General features: G+C 36.0%; 1 protein-coding gene across 2 annotated transcripts in view; it reads left to right on the top strand.

The window, feature by feature from the left end:
- polr3b (polymerase (RNA) III (DNA directed) polypeptide B) overlaps positions 1–21,142 on the top strand; it is a 38,418-nt gene that overhangs the window by 11,541 nt on the left and 5,735 nt on the right. The window contains exons 11-23 of one of the 2 annotated variants that reach the window (XM_087293041.1): positions 263–379; positions 475–609; positions 3,860–4,021; positions 4,619–4,819; positions 6,664–6,826; positions 9,174–9,327; positions 9,426–9,500; positions 9,627–9,725; positions 12,960–13,087; positions 14,264–14,473; positions 14,665–14,823; positions 15,190–15,307; positions 15,401–15,543. In XM_087293041.1, the coding sequence (XP_087149167.1) occupies positions 263–379; positions 475–609; positions 3,860–4,021; positions 4,619–4,819; positions 6,664–6,826; positions 9,174–9,327; positions 9,426–9,500; positions 9,627–9,725; positions 12,960–13,087; positions 14,264–14,473; positions 14,665–14,823; positions 15,190–15,307; positions 15,401–15,543 (1,864 nt within the window). Of the gene's footprint in view, positions 1–262; positions 380–474; positions 610–3,859; positions 4,022–4,618; positions 4,820–6,663; positions 7,888–8,088; positions 8,597–9,173; positions 9,328–9,425; positions 9,501–9,626; positions 9,726–12,959; positions 13,088–14,263; positions 14,474–14,664; positions 14,824–15,189; positions 15,308–15,400; positions 15,544–21,142 lie in introns of those variants that run through there. The other variant, XR_015514817.1, reaches the window with a different exon arrangement.

The raw sequence follows: 21,142 nt of genomic DNA, 5'->3' as shown, positions 1-21,142 counted from the left end.
ATGAAAGGGTCTTGTTCTCTGATACCCCTTTAGAGAGCCAGTGAACCCTGCATGAGCTCAGTCACTCCTGATTAAACAGTCAGATCCGATGCGTTTAATCTTATTAATTGAGGCTCTGAACATTAAACTTATATGTTATTCTCCAAGACATACTTTGAAATGCAAAACAGTTATCAAGTCTATAAGAGATGGGCAACTCTACTAAAAATATTTTTAATAATCTTAATTACTGATCTACATATACATTTTTTATTAATTTCAGGCACTTCGATACATCGGCAATAAAGTGAGGCGTCAGCGCATGTGGGGCGGCCCAAAGAAAACCAAGATGGAGGAAGCCAGAGAGCTGTTAGCTTCTACCATTCTCACCCATGTACCAGTACGTAATAAAGTTTCCCATTTGTCCATATCCAGCTTTTGCCTTTTTGCTGTTGCAGTTGTGTATAATTAACTGTGTTTGTTTTTGTTTCTCAGGTAAAGGAGTTTAATTTTCGAGCTAAGTGTATCTACCTCGCTGTAATGGTTCGCAGAGTGATTCTGGCTCAAGGAGATAACAAAGTGGACGATCGAGATTACTATGGAAATAAGCGTCTGGAGTTGGCTGGCCAGGTGTCTGCTTCTTTATTAACATGTTTTCTATAATATAACTCTTATGTGTGCTAAGTACAACTGTATTGACTCATCCATAAAGTCTTCACAGGGTTCCCACGCTTCTTGAAAATACTTTAATACATTTAAGACATGAATTTAAGGCATGGAAAGTACTTAAAAACAAACATAGGTGCTTAAAAGTGCTTGAATTAGATTTGAAATAAAATTAGTTTTTTTTCCAATAATTGTACTCACTTGTCAAAAACAGAACAGAAAAAACAAAACGCATTCTTCATTAAAAAATACATTTAAATAAATCTTATACAAAACCAATGACAAGTAATACACATTTTATTAATATTTCAGAAACCACATTGAATATTATCCGTGTTGAATTTTGGAAAATGACACTGACATTTTTATTGTGAATAGTAAGTGTAGTAAGTGAAAAGTTAAAGGTGCTGTATGTAAGTTTTTGATTCATAATAATATGTTTGCAGATATTTAAGAAACATGCAAAGTGAACATTCTTGTTTATTTGATGAACAATTCTGAAGTCAGATATTCTGCTTTGAAAATGTGTGTTGCGTGCTGGACTGGCTGTCTTTGTTTTGTTTTTTTTTAACCTGCCCACTGCCACTTTTGTCAATTATATTTCAGCACCCCGGGTTGCCTGGGTGGAAAACCACATATTTCATTCCTTTAGTCAGGAAGGCTCTCAAAGTACATGTCTGTGACTAAAAATGCGACCTCCGGAGGACAGTAACAGCCTCCAAAATGAGGCGCAGATTCAGAGTTCCACATAAGGTGGTTTTTAATTAGTAAATAATATAAATATGATTGTAAACATTAGGTGAGCAGGTTACATTGTAACCCTGTGTCCTAACAGCATGCCACGTGAGGAGAAATGCAGCGATAAGCAATTTTGCTGTTTGCAACAGACGAAACACGACAGAAATTTAAATACAGCCATTCAGAAGCACAAAATAACATTACTGCACTGCATTGCTGCAAAATGGTATGGTTTACAATCTAAATTATACATATTAAACCTTAAACTTTAACATTAATTAATGTACATGCTGAATTACTGATATGTGTCTCAGTTCTAAAGTTCAATTTCAAACGGTTTATTTTATTTTTTTAAGATCTGAGGTGAACTATCGGTGGCTGCTTTCAGTATAATTCAATAAATGCCATGTAAAATGGCATTTAAACTCATGTTGTTAGTATTAAACACTGAGGTGTACCTGAGGTGCTCATTGTCATTTATCCTGCTGTTCACATGTGAGAAATAGAAGCCGTTTCTTAAATAGGAATTTTATTGCCTGGTTAGGACAAAAACTTCTTTTAGTATGGAAAATAATTCACGTAATAAATAATAAATCACGTCCTGTTACTTTTAGTTAGAAAGCATTTTAAATCAGCCTTTAGGTTCGATACTCAGACATATTCGCATCAATCTGGCAACCTGCAATTGCCTGGAGTCGTCAGAGGAGGAGCCAAGTGAAAATGTGTTTCGATTTAGTAGTGCAATATCTAATTCAACCACTGGGTGTTAAACGTACATTTTCCACCTTTAAGTACAGTTAGGACTTTAGTGTCGCTACATATGCTGGGGTTTGAATTACAAATGTGCTTGATTTAAAATTAATGGTGTTTTAAAAAGTCCTTGAATATGATGTTAACTCCAAAAATGTTTAAAATTACACTAAATACTTTGTTTCTTTGATGTTGTACAATGTCTATTCAAAGTGCTTTAAAGTTGTTGTTTTTTTTTCCATTTTTATTCATCATAGCTGAATCAATGCTGAAAAAAAAGATCCCAGTTCATAGACTTCATTATAACAAGAACGTTTTCTTGAGTTCTGAATTATTCCTAAAAGATCACGTGACACTGCAGTCTGTTCAGTTTTAAAAAGTGAGATCTCCATTTAGTTTCTACATACACTTTGACTATTCACTTCAGAAGAAAGTACGATACACAACTCCGCTCTTTATCCATCGCCCTCCTTCATCCATCTCTGTCTGCCTTTTCCATTCACAGCGCCTCTAATTCTATTAAGAATGACTGACAGCCCATCCCGGCTCAGGCCGTTAATTATGATAATGCTAGTGTTTATTTATCTGTTTTTATCCTCCGTGCCACAGCCACTATTTCTCCAAGCTGAAATGCAGATTAGAGCGCGCAATGTTTGCTCAGTATCTCTTCAGAGATTGTCACTCCTGTACGACAGATTACACAGTACATCCCGCATACGAGCGTAAACATTCTCTTCTCGTTCCAGGCTCTTGTCTAACACAGCTGATCTCTTTTTCTCTGTCTCCGCTCTCATTAGGCACACTGTTGGCCTCTTATGAAACTGATCAGAAGCCAAAACCGGCAGATACAGGCTTGGCTGGAGCCCAATCCCTCACCTTCCCTTTTGTTTCGCCTCCACTAGTCATTATAATACCGTCATTATTTTCTCAATGCTTTGTTTCATCAGTGCCCCCGTGCTTCTGCTTTTCTCCTTCATTCCCAGCCGGCCCTGCTTTTGTTGCTGGCAAGATATGTGGTAGCAACGCCCTACTGCAGCCCAGCCAAACTCAGGGATTTCTCCTCTTTATTATGATTTAGCCCGGCTATGACAAAAGAATAGCCGCCTTGACTGGTGCGATTGAGCTAATCCACCAGCCCGACTGTGATAATGTAATTACCGCTGTCTTAAGTCCTTTAATTTCCCCCCACCATCGCCGAGGTGGGGTGTTTATGCTTGCTTACGTTAGTTTTGCGAATGATTCAGAGTATTAGTGAGTGACAGGAGCTCTTTCAGCGAGGCTTTGCGTGCACATTCTACACCTCCAATCTCTTTTCTCCTCATTTATGATTCCCTGACATTCAACTAATTGGCCTGGCTGGGCTGCGGAAGCTTAATTTCTTTATTAATTTACGGTGGGGATGTTTATTTACGCATATGCAAATGTGGAAAGGGAGGGGGAGGGGCTTCTATTGAAGAAAATCTGAGATTGAGAGGCCGGGTCTAATTTATCAGAGCACAGAAACACCTGTTTATTAAATCTGGGATAAGAAGAGAAAGAGAGGGAGACTGATTAAGTTAATAAAAACAAGCTCGAGATGAAGTCGTCAGTTTTTTTATTTGTGCATTGATGGGATCATTTCAAAGGCTGTTGTTTAATGGATTATGAATGGGATGTAGTGTTGCGTTTCAGTGATGATGCTAATGTACAGGAACATGTTGTAATGCTTTGTCTTTGTTTTCTTAAGCTCCTGTCACTGCTGTTTGAGGATCTTTTCAAGAAGTTTAACTCGGAGCTGAAGAAGATTGCTGACCAGATCATCCCCAAGCAGAGGGCAGCTCAGTTTGATGTGGTGAAACACATGAGGCAGGACCAGATCACTAACGGGATGGTTAACGCTATCTCTACTGTGAGTCCAGACAGTCCTTTACTAATGCACAGCAAAGCACTCATCAAGAAGTGTCCATTTGGATGATGTTTAACTGTATTGGTAGGGTTTTCATGTTTGTTTTGCTTTTTAATCCAGTGCCTTGACATAAAAAATATGTAGGCAGAATTAAAATTCATTTGAGAAACATTCAACTTGTATTTATTTATTAATTGAAAACATTTAAGCAAGTAATTTAAATAAATAAATAAATAAGATCATAAAAAGCAGATTCAGTCGCACATGCCAACATTTTGCTGGTAGTGTAGGCAATTTATCAAGTTCTACAGTTTTTAACATGCTTACAGTTTTCATTACGATAGAGATTTTTTTTTTCGACTAGATCAAATACAAATTGTAGTCCACTAAAATATAAATATACAAATAAAATACTGCTGTCAGGAAATATGTTCTGTGTAAAAAACCTAAAGGAAATAAATGTGTTCATTAACAACATGAAGCACACCGAGGTTAGTGAATGAAATAAAGATTAAGTGAAAAAAACAACAATGAAAACCAATTAACAAGTATCAGAAATATAATTTTTATGTGTAATTAAATACATAATGTGTCCTACAGGGGAACTGGTCTCTGAAGAGGTTTAAGATGGACCGGCAGGGTGTGACGCAGGTGCTGTCCCGCCTCTCCTTCATCTCAGCCCTGGGCATGATGACCAGGATCTCCTCTCAGTTTGAGAAAACCAGAAAGGTCAGCGGTCCACGCTCCCTCCAGCCCTCCCAGTGGGGTATGCTGTGCCCTTCAGACACACCTGAAGGAGAGGTTAGTATTAGAAAACAACATCATCTTTTGGGGCTTGTACACCAAGCAGTTACAGAAACTGTTTGGAGTTTATGCCAAAAATGCTTAAAAATAGTCAGCGTCAATAATCTAGTGCAAGAGTGCCCAAACTTTTTCTTTTTCTTATGAATGGCCAAAAACCAAACTTGGTTAAGGCTAGAGGTGCCGAAGATAAATATAGTTGCCATGGTAATTTCCACAATCTCATTTATAACAGAATGGAGTTACATTAGTTTTTGCCTTGATTTGCTCACCGATGTCTTCTGCATCTGTCGAGTGACATTATTTTCTGTACATTTTTAAAAATCTGATTTATTTACAACATTTTATTGAAATATTTGATTTCAGTTTGCTTTTTTTTGTAGCTCCGCAAAAAAAAAAAAAAAAAAAAAAATTATGTCTAATTATAAATGACAGTCTCTTTTAAAGTCATTTGCCCCAAACCTCTCCATCATTCTCACACTCATCTTGGATGGGATGATAGGCCAAATCAAATGTCACAATAGGCCAACTTTGGCCAACGGGCCCTACTTTGGGCATCTCTGGTCTAGTGGTTAAGTGCGTCGGCACTGTGGTACTCACGGCGACCCGAGTTCGATTCCCAGCTCAATGTTCCTTGCTGATCTTTTCCTTCTCTTTTCCTGACTATACTCTCCACTGTCCTGTCCATTAAAGGCGAAAACAAAAAGTGAAAAAATAAATGAATGGAATACTATTAGTTAGGGCTGCACAATATCGTTTTAGCATCAATATCGCAACGTGATCATACACAATAGTCACATCGCGAGTATATGCAATGTTCAATGTGGATTACAATTCATTAATTCAAAAGTGTTTTTGAGGCCTGTGACTGTGTGTACCGTTTGTAACTTTAACAAATTAACAATGATTAATTTTATTGAATTGTTTATAAAAAGAAGACTATGCAGTATTATTTTTTACATTTGATTATTCAATTACTGTATACCTGAATACAGTTCAATAAAACACTTTTTTGTATATTTTTCTTTATTGAGTTGATCTATGCTTGTAGATGGTTTATTATATTTTATGCACTCCCCTACAGAATCATCCCAATCAATCTAAAATGATATTTTTTTTCAAATAGTTATTCAACCCATCTAAGTGAAGTTGTATTATTATTATGTTTATATTGCATCTTTATCACAGAATAAAAAAATAATGCAGTTTTATTTTTCCAATATCGTGCAGCCCTAGTAGTTGTATTTATTCTATGAATAAAGAGGCAGGAAAATAATCACAAAACAAAATTAGCCACAGGACTTGAAATTGTTAAACCTTGCTCTGCTCCAATGCTCAATACTTATCACAGCTATACCAAGCCAGCCAATCACAGTTCTTCCTCTTATAACAAGTAGTTACATTTGTGTGCAATTAGGGTCCACAGCAAGGTTGGTGAGGGGTATGCAGCTATATAAAGGCAGCACCGCAACTACAGCATGCACTCATAACATTTTTTATTTCCACATGTAAAACAAATAGAAAACAAATAGTCAAAAATGTATTCACTGCTAATTTCTACACAAAGGAAGTGCTTTTGTTTATTTATTGACTTTAATTCTATGCTCAACCTTTTTCACTTTAAGGCTTCAATTGCAAAAAACAAAATGTAATAATTAACCTGAGCCTGGCTCTTTACAAAAAAGGAAGAACTTTGTCAAATATTTCTCGTCCTCTCTTCCTGTTTCAATGTAAAATATGACACATTTAAGAGCGGCAGTTGTCACTGATTATCCCATATTGACTAACCACTAAAACAGATGGTCATTTGCACAGGCTCTCATGGCTGTATGATTGTTGTCTAGGCTTGTGGACTGGTGAAGAATCTGGCTCTGATGACCCACATCACCACCGACATGGAGGACGGTCCCATCATCAAGCTGGCCTTCAACCTGGGAGTGGAGGATGTGAATCTGCTGTGTGGAGAAGAGCTGTCCTACCCCACCGTCTTCCTGGTCTTCCTCAATGGTATCTGCTCGTACAGACACAACAATAGTGAAGCAGCCAGTTCTTTTATTTCTCAAACACGCAGACAGGCTGCGGCCATTTGAATAATATTCAAATTAACTTCTGCCATTCCACAACAACAAAAGGGTGTGCCATTGATTAGCTTTTAATGTCATGTCAGAGAAAAAACTCCCCCCACTAATTAATTCATGTATATGTTTTTCGCCGCACTGATAAGTTACAAATTACACAGGCCACCACTGCGGCTAATTAATTAGCAAACACAGCAGGTGTCAATGCGTAAATAAACACAATCCCTCCTAAATTAATCCACAAACATTCTTGGCCACAAAGTGACTCGCGCAGCATTGAGGCTGTGCATGCATCTGGATGGCACCATAGTGGGCTTCTCATATGGCTCAAACAAACCAAAGCTTTTCAAGTGCATGAATACTGCTTTTAATGTGCATTAATACTGCTGTCACACGTTAACACATGTAAGTCTTAATTAGTTTGTGGTTCAGTTTGTTTTCTTTTGTTTACTTTGTGTATTTAACAAAGCTTCAAAATAGCCTTTATTTCTGATAGCCATGAAACACAAAGACTACTTTACACGGACATCAGTAATCGAATTATTTGCCTTAATCTGAATAAGATAATAATATGATTAAGGTGTTTACATGAGTCGCTTTTAACACATACTTTGATTACATCATTCTGTCACCACGCTATCCACATTTCCTCTAGAGTTTCAAGTAATTTCAGGTGTTTCATTTTTAATTTGTTGACTTGAACTGCAGTTTGGCACTTTCACTTTCATTCAGGAACATTTCATGCATGCCCCCCATGACAAACGAGATATTGGATGCGAGTATTAACTGCTAGAAGAGTGTTGCTTTAATGGAATTTGATAACGTACGCCATATAGGGAAAAAAAACCTCTGCATTTCGTGATGCTGGTGTATGTGATCCTTCTTTGACGTGGTAGGTGCCGAGAATAGTGTCAAATAGTCGTGTGTGTATAGACTATCCTGTCACAAAATGCGGCGAAAATCCTACACGATGGTAATTGTTGTATTAAGGCAGGGGTGTCAAACTCAATCCCTGGAGGGCCGAACCCCTGCACAGTTTAGTTCCAACCCTGCTCCAACACACTTACCTGTAGGTTTCAAACTAGCCTGAAGGACCCAATTAGTTTGATCGGGTGTGTTTAATTAGGGTTGGAACTAAACTGTGCAGAGCTGCGGCCCTTTTGGAACGGAGTTTGACACCTGTGTATTAAGGTGTTTAAATGTAATGTAATGTAATAAAATTGGCATACTCTACATGTTTTTATTCAATCTCTGTTTAGTTCAATTATGACTTTAGTCGGATTAAGGTAATCAAAAATCGCTGTTTACATTGTAGACACTTTATCAGAGTATTGTGTTAATCGTATTAAAATCGGATTATTGGCGTTCAGGGCATGATGACCAGCATGATCATAACATCATTCAGTTAATATAGTGATTTTTGTATGTAAATGTATGTATTATTCATATCTGTTTGTATATAAATGTGGTAACTGATTTAAATAACTGATGGCAACAACGATTATTCATTGTTTAGTGGGGGGAACTGCACAAATCAGCATATTAGATTGATTAGATGAAGGATTGTGTGATTATTAAAGACTAAACTAATAATGGTTAGTTAACCTTTTTACAGGATTAAAAAAGCTGTCATTTTAAATTGTAATTATATGTTGTATTATACACAGTGGCTCAGTGGTTAGCACTGTCACCTCACAGCAAAAAAAATCACTAGTTCGAGTCCCGGCTGGGTATTTTTGTGTGGAGTTTCTATGTTCTCCCCATGTTCTTGGGTTTCCTCTAGGTGCTCCAGTTTCCCCCACAGTCCAAAGACATGCGTTATATGTGAACTAGGTGAAGTTGGTCATTGTGTGTGTGTGTGTGTGTGTGTGTGTGTGTGTGTGTGTGTGTGTGTGTGTGTGTGTGTGTGTGTGTGTGTGTGTGTGTGTGTGTGTGTGTGTGTGTGTGTGTGTGTGTGTGTGTGTGTGTGTGTGTGTGTGTGTGTGTGTGTGTGTGTGTGTGTGTGTGTGTGTGTGTGTGTGTGTGTGTGTGTGTGTGTGTGTGTGTGTGTGTGTGTGTGTGTGTGTGTGTGTGTGTGTGTGTGTGGAAAATGATTAATGCATGAATTGTGTTATTATTTGCTTTTGCTGTAATTGAGCAAATAAATCTAGCTTTGGTGAGCACAAGAGACTTCTTTCAAAAACATGTTTAAAAATATATATTATTATATTAATCATTCTAAAATTTGGATCTCCAGCATATTTTACTTTTATATTTTGTGATGTGTCTTTTTCTAGGTAATATTCTTGGAGTGATCAGAGACCATCAAAAGTTAGTCTACACCTTCAGACTAATGAGAAGAGCTGGTTTTATAAATGAGTTTGTGTCTATCTCAACCAACCTGACTGACCGATGTGTGTATATTTCTTCTGATGGGGGCCGCTTGTGCAGGTTTCGTATTTCTTTTTATCAAATTGTAATATAAACTGAATACCACTGCCATATATTGCACAGAGACATTTGTATGGTATTTTGTGTGCTCCTACCAGACCCTACATCATTGTGAAAAATGGGAAACCCGCTGTGAAGAACAAACACATTGAGGAATTGTCTCAAGGCTACAGGTGCGTTTGAAGCTGATCAATATTTGAGAGTTACATTTGAATGGAGACTCCAGTATGCAGATTTTGTTGTTGTTGTTTTATGCGTGACTTTTCATTGTGTTTTTAACCACCCATTTTGCCTTTTAGAACGTTTGAAGATTTCCTGCATGAGAGTCTGGTGGAGTATCTGGATGTAAACGAGGAGAACGACTGCAACATTGCTTTATATGAGCACATGATCAGCAAGTGAGTACTTTGTAGGCTACTACAACTTTCAGGTCCAACAATTGTTAAAACACTGAAACCACACACAAAAACATTTCTGAATGACTCTGCAACAAAACATACAGTTTAAGTCAGAATTATTAGCCCCCCTGTTTATTTTTTTTCCAGAATTTTTGTTTATTGGAGAGATTTTTTTCTACTAGATCTTTTACTAGGTTAACTTGGCAGGTTAGGCTAATTAGGCAAGTTATTGTATAACGACGGTTTGTTCTGTAGACTATCAAAGAAATATAGCTTAAAGAGGCTAATAATTTAGTCATTAAAATGGTGTTAAAATTAAAAACTGATTTTATTGTTGCCAAAATAAAACAAATAAGACTTTCTGCAGAAGAAAAAATATTATCAGACATACTGTGAAAAATGCCTTGCTGTGTTAAACATAATTTGGGAAATATTTAAACAAGAAAAAACAATTCAAAGGCAGGCTAATAATTCTGACTTTAGCTGTATTTAGAGATTATTTGAACAAGGTTTGTGAAAGATGCTTGAGTTTGACTTAAAATAACCATGTTTATGAAGCAATACTTGAATATTTAAAATTACTTCATTTTAGAGTTACATTTTTTGATAAAACAATGATCTTTTCTCTGAAATTTAATGTGGTGGTGAACCTTTTACTTACATTTGATATTAATAAATTAGAGATCTGGTTGTAGTCTTTTAAAATAGTGCGGCAAAAAAGTATTGAACATTACAATTTTTCTCAGAAAACTTATTTCTAAAGGTGCTGTTAACTTGAATTGTTGATGTTGGTAACAAGCAAAGAAATCCATATATTCAAAAAAAGAAAAACTAATTAGTTTACAAATTAGGTTATGTGTAATAAAATAAAATGACACAGGAAAAAAAAATCTTGAACATGACGAAAGGGAGGTGTTTAATGCCCAGACAGCAGCTAAAATCTATCTGTAGTTATTCAGCAACCGTCTGCCCTTCTTAATTGTGAATTAATTAGAATTAATCTGTGGGAAATCATTAATATATGTGCTACATTTGTATCTGTAAAGATGTGTGTATAGACTTTTAAAATTTATTTAGATTTTGTCTTTTTTGTTTGTTTTAATATGCATTCCCAGATTTTTCTGTTTAGACATTTTCCATTATCTTGTTAAAATTAAATTTGAAAACATACTAAAAATTAAACATTTCACTGTTAAATTAAATTGATCATTGAATTAAGTATCAAGTTTGTACCGTGTGAAACTTAAATTCGCTATTAGAGCTTTAGTTTTTAGGGTTTAATTTAAATGTACATTATAGTCAGAACATGGTATAAAATGTTAAAACCATAACATAAAATTATTGGCTTAACATTTTGTGATCTTACATCATCTTTACATGAAATTTTTCAGAAACTACATCCATACGGTCCAAAATAAAGACGAATGCTATGTACCGTTTAATACTATATACTTAATAATATGCACAAGTTGTTGCATTGTCATTTCATATAAAATATTGTTACTGTAACTGTTTTAATGAATGATGCTTCAATGAGTGATTACTCACACTTATGTTTGATGATTCAGATTTTATTTCCAGAATGAATAATTATTATTTTATTTTTTTTACAATCGGATAGAAAAGTACTTTCAACAACTATCACCCCTTATATATCCTCACTCTCCACACCCCATTTTATGCACATCTGGAATCACAGGAAAACTATAGACCAATGCTAGTGAATAAATTACATTAATTTTGACTTTTATAATATCAGATGAGGTTTGAGTGTTTGCTGGATACATTCATTTGATACCCTTAATTAAATAAACAAACCAGGATCCTCTCTTTACAATTTTTCTTTGCTATAGTTTTGTTTAGGACCTTCGTTTCTTGATGGGTTCTGCAAATGAAGCCAATGTCCACCTCAGGAAGAAAATCAATAAAAAAACACTTTTATTAATTAAATCCTGTAAAAAAGAAGAATAAAAAAATTACAAGAACAAAACAAAATCCTTTTCTTTATTCTCTGTTGAGATCAAAGGGCTTAAGACTTACAGTATAGAAAGTCTGTTTAAGCACGCTGCTGGTCTGTCTATTCCAGTCTTTTATACAGTATTCAAACCTTTTAATACAGGTGTGCCTTTAATGTTTCAAGCTGTCAATGTTTCAATGTACTCTAGTTTATCTCAAATATTAATACAGTGAAGAAATCCCTTTTTGTTCTGAGTAAATAAATAGCAAAGCGTTTCTACCATTACATCAGCATTTGTGCAGTCTTCCAGGGGTCTTGTCCTCTAAGGCCATAGCTCTTAGCTGGCAAAGAATATTTTCCTCTGAAAATAACGCCTCCAGGCTTTTGGTTGTGATAGTTGGTTAGACGTGTCATCTGGACCATTTCTTCCTTTATTGTCAGCAGAAAGCTGACCCACTTTAGTATGTTGTCCTTGTCATCTTTGAACTCTGTTGAAGGCGCCTCTGTTGTCTCTTATGTTTCCTCTCATTGCTAATAGCTGTTTTTGCAAGCATAGGAATATCTAAATATGTAAGTACATTTTTGTGCCTTTTACCATTAGTCATTAAACCATCCAGACACTACAGTGTAAGATTTGTCACATATATAAATTTTCCACACCCTCAAAATGTCCAGTTTAGCATGGATGATCTATGCTGATGGCAGTTCTAGGTACAGTATTTCCAGTAGTGAATACAACGAGTGCTTAACAGAGAGATCATGAGGGGATTTCCACCTCTGTACCAACATTTTCTTGTAGCAGTTGAAGCAGCTAACCAAAATTTACGATCCTTTGCGTTTAAGGGAAATTGAGAGTTATCATTCAGCAATAACAATACAGGAAACTTATTTTTGTAGCTTTAAATAAAATGTCCAGCACGGGATCCTAAAGTTTCTGCTCCTCCGGACATTCTCACATTATTTGTCAATAGGGTTTTATAGATTCTGGTTCACTAAACTTAAAATAAGAATGTTGTATACATGTGGTTAAATATGCCCTTTGAATAGGTTTGAAGTGAATAAACGGGTGATTAGCGTTTGTGGAAGCGTGAAATGTATTATCCTACACTGTTTCCCAATCAATAGTTTATTACCCACATTTTCACGAAAGTTATTTAAACCATTAGAATGGACATTTTACCTGCACGTAAAATTCTTTCTATTTACCTAAAATCTCTTCTTAAAGTTTTAGTTGATGACCACACTAATATGACCACCCTCATGTTTTTCTCAATCAGAGATACGACTCATTTGGAGATCGAACCCTTTACTCTACTAGGTGTCTGCGCTGGTCTGATCCCTTACCCTCATCACAACCAGTCCCCCAGAAACACCTACCAGTGTGCCATGGGCAAGCAGGCCATGGGTAAGACCACAAACATCCTGGAGGAGCAGTCGCACTTACAAACACACACACTTCTATTCACTCGCTTTTCACAAAACCACATTCTGCATGTGGACATCAAACATTGCCTGCTTGCGTAGTCCCACTTTTGTGAGTGTGTGTGTGTGTGTGTGTGTGTGGAAGAAGGCCTTTCCCTGCCAGTGTCTCTGAGTGTCATTAGCCATTCATTGTGTCCTGAGCTCAGGGTTAGTGTGTGCTCAGCTGTGCAAGAGCGAACGAAAACTCACACACACATACACACACACACTTTGCTGCCCTGGTTACCAAAACTACTTAAACCTCTCCTGTCCACCACCCCCTTTACAAAAACCACTGAGACTGCGACTATATTTGGCCCAATATCCTCGGCCTTGTCTTCTTTTTTTCTGGACGGACAGCCCCATACATGTGCAAATCCAGTTGTGTGGCCCCGTCCCTATTATAACACACTGTGTGCTTGTAGCCTGATTGTAGAGTAATAGCATCTGACAAATGTCAAGGCCTCAAGGGACGTCGGCTATTATAGTATAAACCCCCCCCACACCCCTCCATCTTCTCCATGCTAAACATCCATCTCATAGATTTTAACACTGTCGACACAGGCCTTTACTACAACAGCCCTCAGGCAGTCTGTGAAATGATTGAATTTAGATTGATTTGATCTACTGAATTAGTTAATTGGAAGCAATGTAATGGATTTTCTGGTAATAATTTACATTTAACTTCTAGATGTTAACATTTGTTTTTGTCATTGCTATCCTTTTAAGTTAGCTTTTCCTATTTTTCAAGTGTTTTGTAATTTATTAAAATGTATGTTACTTGGGAATTTTCTCCTTTTTTGTGCTATTTGTGACACCAAATTAAATAGTCTCTAAACTAATTTCACAAACACTGCCTTATCTTACGTTATATGACCAAAGGTCAACCTCAGAATCACACCACTGACTGAACCAATATTTATAAAGGATTTTAGAGCAAAATTGGCAAAATGCCTGAAGTAAATAATAATGTCATTAAATGAAATATTATTATTATTATTAAATATGTTAAATGTAATTATACATATTTATGAATACATTAATATTGCACTTTTCCTTTTACTTTTTGCGTGGTCCTTTTTTAGTGACGCCTCATTATGTCATCGCTGTTTCTGATCAGGTACTATTGGCTATAATCAGAGGAATCGTATAGACACCCTGATGTACCTGCTGGCATACCCACAGAGGCCCATGGTGAAGACCAAGACCATCGAGCTGATAGATTTTGAGAAGCTACCCGCCGGCCAGAATGCCACAGTGGCTGTGATGAGCTACAGCGGCTATGATATAGAAGATGCCCTGGTGCTCAATAAAGCTTCTCTGGACAGAGGTTAGAGCTGAACTCTTAATTATGACCACATTGGCAAAAAACAAACCTCTCTTATATTTAAACACACTTAGAAGTGTTATTAGCATGCAGGAGAGAATATTTTAACTTTTTTTACAGTTATTGAGACATTAACCATGTTAGATTTTTAAGTATATTACTGTTGTATTCTGATTTTTTCTTTCTTGTGTTAGGCTTTGGTAGATGTTTGGTGTATAAAAACGCTAAGTGCACCTTGAGGAGGTACACAAATCAGACTTTTGACAAGGTGATGGGTCCAATGCTGGACGCAGAAACGCGCAAGCCCATTTGGAGACACAGCATCCTGGACGCTGATGGCATCTGCTCACCTGGTAGACATCTACAATTGTGATGCGTCTAAAAATGGATAGTTCACCTAAAAATGAAAGTTCTGTCATAATTTTCTCATCCTTCACTTGTTTCAAACCTGTTGGAGCTTCTTTCTTCTTGAACACAATAGAGAATATATTGAAGAATGTTGTAAAAAAAAAAAAGCAGCCATTGACATTCAGATTATTTTTGTTCCTACTACGGATGTCATTGGCTGCTTTTATCTAATATTCTTCAGAATTTCTTGTTGTGTGTTCAACTGAACAAAAACAATCCTGCTAGAATCACTTGAGTTCATTTTTTGGGTGAACTATCCCTTTAAAATGTTAATCTAGCAGTGTGTGAAAGGTGTTTTATGCTTCTTGTAGGTGAGAAGGTTGAGAACAAACAGGTGTTGGTGAATAAGTCCATGCCCACTGTCACCCAAACACCACTGGAGGGCAGTGCCCAGCCAGGCCAGCCACAATACAGAGAAGTGCCAGTCTCGTAAGACACCGTTCTTAATTTTCTAAAAGCCAGACACAAGTTTGTTGTTGTCATTCAATAGCAACCCAAATGCCCATTTTGTTGGTTCTATAGGTACAAAGGAGCAACAGACTCCTACATTGAGAAGGTGATGATCTCGTCCAATGCAGAGGACGCCTTCTTAGTCAAGATCCTGCTCAGGCAAACACGCAGACCAGAGATCGGAGACAAGTTCAGCAGTCGACATGGACAGAAAGGTAGCACACAGTCCTCTTTTAAACTGCCATCTTCTCTGCTTAGTGTCCAAGCTATATTTTGTTTTTCTTTACACATATTCACACAGTAGCGAGCACAGCATTTTAAAGAATACTGTTTCATAGCATGCTCAACATGTGTGTGGTCTAGTGTTTTTCAAAAATGTCTCCGTTCTCATTTAAAATGCAGTTGTGGATGTTTCAATTCCCTCACAAGTGCCCTTTGATTTTCATTTGCAATAAAAAAATCCAAAAATTTTGCAATATTAACTTGTTTGGTGCCATCAAACAGAGGGCTCATGTTTTTTTACTTATTTTTGATCAGTTTGTAATTTCATTGAAATGTTTGACGGAGACTTGCTCTAACTAAATCATTTGAATCAGTCATCTGTTGACTGTGGACTCACTCTGTCCAGATCGTTTGAATCAGCGAGTGAACAGATGCAGTTGAATCTGTTCAGTTCAGTATTTAACTCTTCAGGATGATTTTTTTAATCAATTAAATCAGTGAGTTGGGAATTTGTTTATAGTTGCAGATTGCATGTCTCATTCACTAATTAATTGTTCAGTATGATTTGTGAACCAATTCAACTGGTTTAACTAACAAGATTTAGCTCATTCACAAATTAGACTCTGCTATCACATCTCTAAAGGCTGCATTTACACTGCAGATCGTGATGGTCAATTCTGGTTTTGTGACTGTATCTGATTCTTTTGATGACCGGCTTACATCGTATTTTTAAAGTGACTCGTATCCAATTGACTGCATTTACACAGCACACGACAAAGGTGAATGACCAGGAAAAAAAGAGCGGATGATGACTGACAGCTGATAATAAAAGAGTGACCTTTTCTCTAATCCTGTATTTACTCTGTTTGAATTGTTTTCTTTTTTCTTTTTGATAAGTTGTTTTACTATAGTTATAACAAAAAAGTTCTCAGTTGGCCATCTTCTTTTAATCTAGACCTTTTTAAACCAGTAGCCATTTTAATGTAATGTCCATTGCATGATTTATGCATGTGATGCGTGCAGTAGTTTTATATTAGTTTATATTGGTTACAGGGTGGATGTTGTGATCTTTCTCTCTCTTTCTCTCTCTCTCTCTCTCTCTCTCTCTCTCTCTCTCTCTCTCTCTCTCTCATTAGAGATTTAAGGTTTAGTAACAGGAACAGTTAAGGAACAGACTTTGCTGAAGTCTGTTCTAAAATGAAAGCATCAGACTTGATGTCATTTGCTATGGTTTTTACTGCTGCGTGACTCATTGACAGGTGAAAATCTGATTTACCTGCTTACACTGCAGACACGAGGGCACAGATCCGATTTATATCAGATAAATTTCCACATATGAACAAGGTCTGAATCTGATTGGAGTAAATTGGAATCCATGTGACTTTTTCCTGCTTACACGTACATAGGCCATATCCGATCTCTGCCACATGGGAGAATAAAATCGGAACTGAGTCACTTAAACCATGCAGTGTAAATGAAGCCTAAGCAGGTGACATTTTCACCAGTTCAACTTTTTAAAAAATGCAATGTTTTCTTTTTAAATGTAGTGACGTAAAGTTTTCCCGAAATGAAAGTACTTCATAAATGTACTTAAATACAATATTTCAATAAAAGTAGCAGAGAGTGAAACTTTTAATCCCCTCACACATGCACTCATCAGTGTGGGCATCTATTGCTTTGTCTTTAATAGTTTAATCATCTTCCATCTCTTTTTAGATTGTGAAATAACAGCCTGATTCAGTGTTGATAAACAAAGTGTAAAGGCTAAAGTCAGCACTGTGTTGATGACGAAATCCACAGCATGTGCACATTGAGGATATCCTAACATGCATACAAAAAACTAAAGCCTTCTTCGGTAGATACTTGCAGATGAAACACAATCCAGCACTGTGCCAAAACGAAGACAATGAACACATCTCAATAACAAGTGAGACGAGATGTTGCCTGTTTTATTTCCGACGCCCAAGCTATATAGTCTCAGCTGGCCCTCCCATCCCCTTCAACTTTTTTTTTTTTGTCCCCCCACTGCCCGTTTTTCAATTAATTAGCTTTTAGTCCCATGCCAGACTATGCAAATTTATTACAGCAGCACAGTCCTGGGAAAGTGTTTACAGCCCCCATTGTTTTTGAGCACCTCCGCTGAGAGAGCTGGTCAGTATGATGTTTTAATCAGCGTTAACTGGCGCCATGCATAATTCACTCATTTCATTAGCGGAGGTCGTCCACTGGCACTCATCACGGGACGTGACAGTGAGGAGGGTCAGGGAGGGGTGAGCCGCAAACCGCCCGAGATGCTATTTACTGCTCTTTTTAAAGGAGCTTTTGGTATTTAAAGGAGCAGGCAAGTGTCGGTGGACCGGGATAACACAGGGCAGCTAATTGTTGTTGTGAAGGATAGTGCCGTTCTCTTCAATGTCTTTTGTGCGTTTAGAGGTGGGCTTTTATTGAACGCTCCCACTTGGAGAAGTTGAGCCGTGTTTTCCAGAGGTGCGTGACTGCGCTGCCAACCACACAATAACATTCAGCAGGAGTTCATTTTGATTGCATTTGGGGTGATTTTTATTACCAAAATACTTCCACAAAATATTCTTTAAAGGAGAAAAAGGATCTTAAGATATATTACTCTCTAAAAAATGGTTTTCACTAAAAAGTTCTTTAGGAACTAAAAAACATCTAGAAACTTTTCTCTTTCTGAAAGTTGATAAATAAATAAATAAATAAATATTACATTAATTTAATAGAATGCTGCCCTTCAAAGAAGGAGATTTGGCTACCTTTCGGGTAAGCAGAAAGCCCATTAAAAGCGTCCCACCGTGGTTTGGAGCCATTGGCGCTCAATCAGTTTCACGGGAGTTTTGTCTTACTCATTTGAAACCCCACCCTCGTCTTGACCAGCCTCTACCACCCTCATAAGATCCGGTCAGCAGAGAACGATAGGTTAATTATTTACCAGTGACCCAAACACACACACACACACACACATACACAGCTGTCCTGGCAGGGCTCATTGTGCGAGCCGCCACAGTGGTGCTGTATAGCTGCTGATGGAGGGCCATGGACTCTTACTGCTGTCCTGCTTTTCTTTGCTGATTTCATGCCTCTTTTATCATTCACTCTCACACAAAACAAACAACACAGAGGATGTGTGCTATGGGAACCACATTTGCTTACCTCTCCTCTTGATTACTTTCTATCTTCTTCCACCAGGAAGTGCTTCTACCTGCTTAAGCTGCTGCTAATGACTGTTGTAATTTACTTCCAATATTTCTTAAGTCAAGATCAAGTCAAGTTATTTGCTGTTTAGAAAATGTTATTTGACTCCAGTCTTATTCTCTTAAATGTGTAAGTTGTTTAAGGTTTAAAAGTTTGCTGAAGTGGAGCCATTTTTGTTTCATTTTTAATCACTAAGGAATTCATTAAATCGATTAACCCTCGTGTGCTTTTGGGGATGTTTTCATCCACTCTGAGGTGATTTTGAGTCTTAATTCGACCACAATTTTCTCTGTTTCAGCAAATGGAATGATTATTGGTGACACATTTTGACACATTTTGTGAAAATGCTTTGAAATGTAAAAAAAAATCAACAATACATTGGGTAAATTTGCTACCCTTTTATTATGTTAGTGGCTGTTTTGCCCCATTAACGTCCATTTTAAAAGCGTTTTCTGATTGCAAGCTTTGACACTGTTATTATGTATTCTTGATTGTTGGTGTTTTTTCATGTTGGTAAGAGGTCAATTCTTTTTGCCGTTTTTGCCCTTTGCTCGGTTTCAAAGTTTGTAATTTGACCTCTTTTCAACAGGGGAAACCACCTTTAATAAAGAATACATAACAACATGGTGTCATGTCTTTATGATAGAAGTCAATAGGGCAAAAACAGCAACAGACATAAAGAAAGGGTAGTTACATAATTAGCATAACTGTTTTAAACACTAAATATTGATTTATGATATTAGAGTTCTTCAGAAAAATGTATCAAATAAATTCATTTGAAGTATGTATATGTATGTATTTGTATTACTTTAATGTATATTTTTAGATTTACGCACACTAGGGCTGCACAATATATCAGTACAGCATCGATATCCCAATGTGTCGATCTGCAATAGTCACGTCGCAGAATATGAAATGTCAAGTTCGGATAATAGTTGGTCAGCATCACTGTTCAGAAAATGTAATTTGTGGAGTCGTCACAAGGTTTAACCCTAAAATAGAATGAAAAGATTTTTATTTGGATGTTTTTTGCAGGCCTGTGACTGAGTAAGATTTAAGCAAACTTAAACCAAGAGATAAAAAGGTATACAAAGGTATATATACACTACTGGTCAAAAGTTTGAGGTCAGTGGGATTTTTAAGTGTTTAAAAAATAATCTCTCCTGCTCACCAAAGCTGCATTTATTTAATAAAAAATGCAGTAAAAACAGTAAAATTGTGAAATGTTATTGCACTATAAAATAACTGTTCAAAAGTAGTTTATTATTCAATAAAAAAATGCATTTATTTAATAATGAATTTCAGGGTATCCGCAGGGTCTTAAGTCTTAAAAAGTCTTAAATCTCACAAGCTAAATTTTATTCTTGGTAAGGATTATAGGGTTTGTGAATGAATATATTTGTAATTAATAAAAAAAACATATTTAAAAATTATTATTTTTTAAAAACAAAAAAAAACAAGATTGTTATTATTGTATTATTAAATGTATTAAATTTTAATCATTTTTTGATGGGTTATGTAAAAAATCTTTTCTAATTGGCATATTCGGAAACAATCCTGAGCATTTAGCCCTTTATAAGTCTAACATTTTGTTCATGATGGTCTTTAAAATGTCTTAAAGTCTTAAATTTAACTTGCTTTTTAACTTTAAATTTAAATTTAACTTTAACTTAAATTTAATTTAAGTGAATCCTGCAGAATCTCTGAATTAAGTCAAATGGTCCTTCAGACATCACTCCAATATTAATTATTTATTGTTGTTATTATTTTTATTAATATTATTATTATTAATGGCAACAGTAATAAAAGCAATAATGACTGGAGTAATAATCTTATTTGAAACTACATACAATAAGTAATACATATTTAATGAATAAGTATTTAACTTTTTTAACATTTAATAAATGCCACCTTGATGAACAGAATAATTTTATTTAAATTAAATAAAATAAAAAATTTTAAAACTCACCCCAAACTTTTGATCAGTAGTGTGTGTGTGTATATATATATATATATATATATATATATATATATATATATATGTGTGTGTGTGTGTAATTATTTATACAATCAAGACTCTACACTATACAGTGTTATTTTATCTATTTTTAGTCAATTTCTGTACTTCAATACTGTTAATTCCACAGAAAACCATAAAGTTAATGTATTTGTGGTATTGTACTTCATGCTGATACTCCTCTACATAATAATCCCAATCAATGTAAAAATATGCGTTCATTCCAAATGGAGTTATACGAGATCTTGTGAAATTATATTCATATCGCAATATATATTGCAGACAAACTAAATATTGCAATATCAGTTTTTGTTCAGTGTCGAGCAACCCTAACACACAAGTTTTTTTTAGTTACAAGAGCT

The sequence above is a fragment of the Danio rerio genome, chromosome 18 (assembly GCF_052040795.2).
Source record: "Danio rerio strain M-AB ecotype USA chromosome 18, GRCz13ab, whole genome shotgun sequence".
NCBI lineage: Eukaryota > Metazoa > Chordata > Actinopteri > Cypriniformes > Danionidae > Danio > Danio rerio.
The sequence above is the reverse complement of the archived record's forward strand: the minus strand, read 5'-3'. Positions and strand labels throughout refer to the sequence as shown.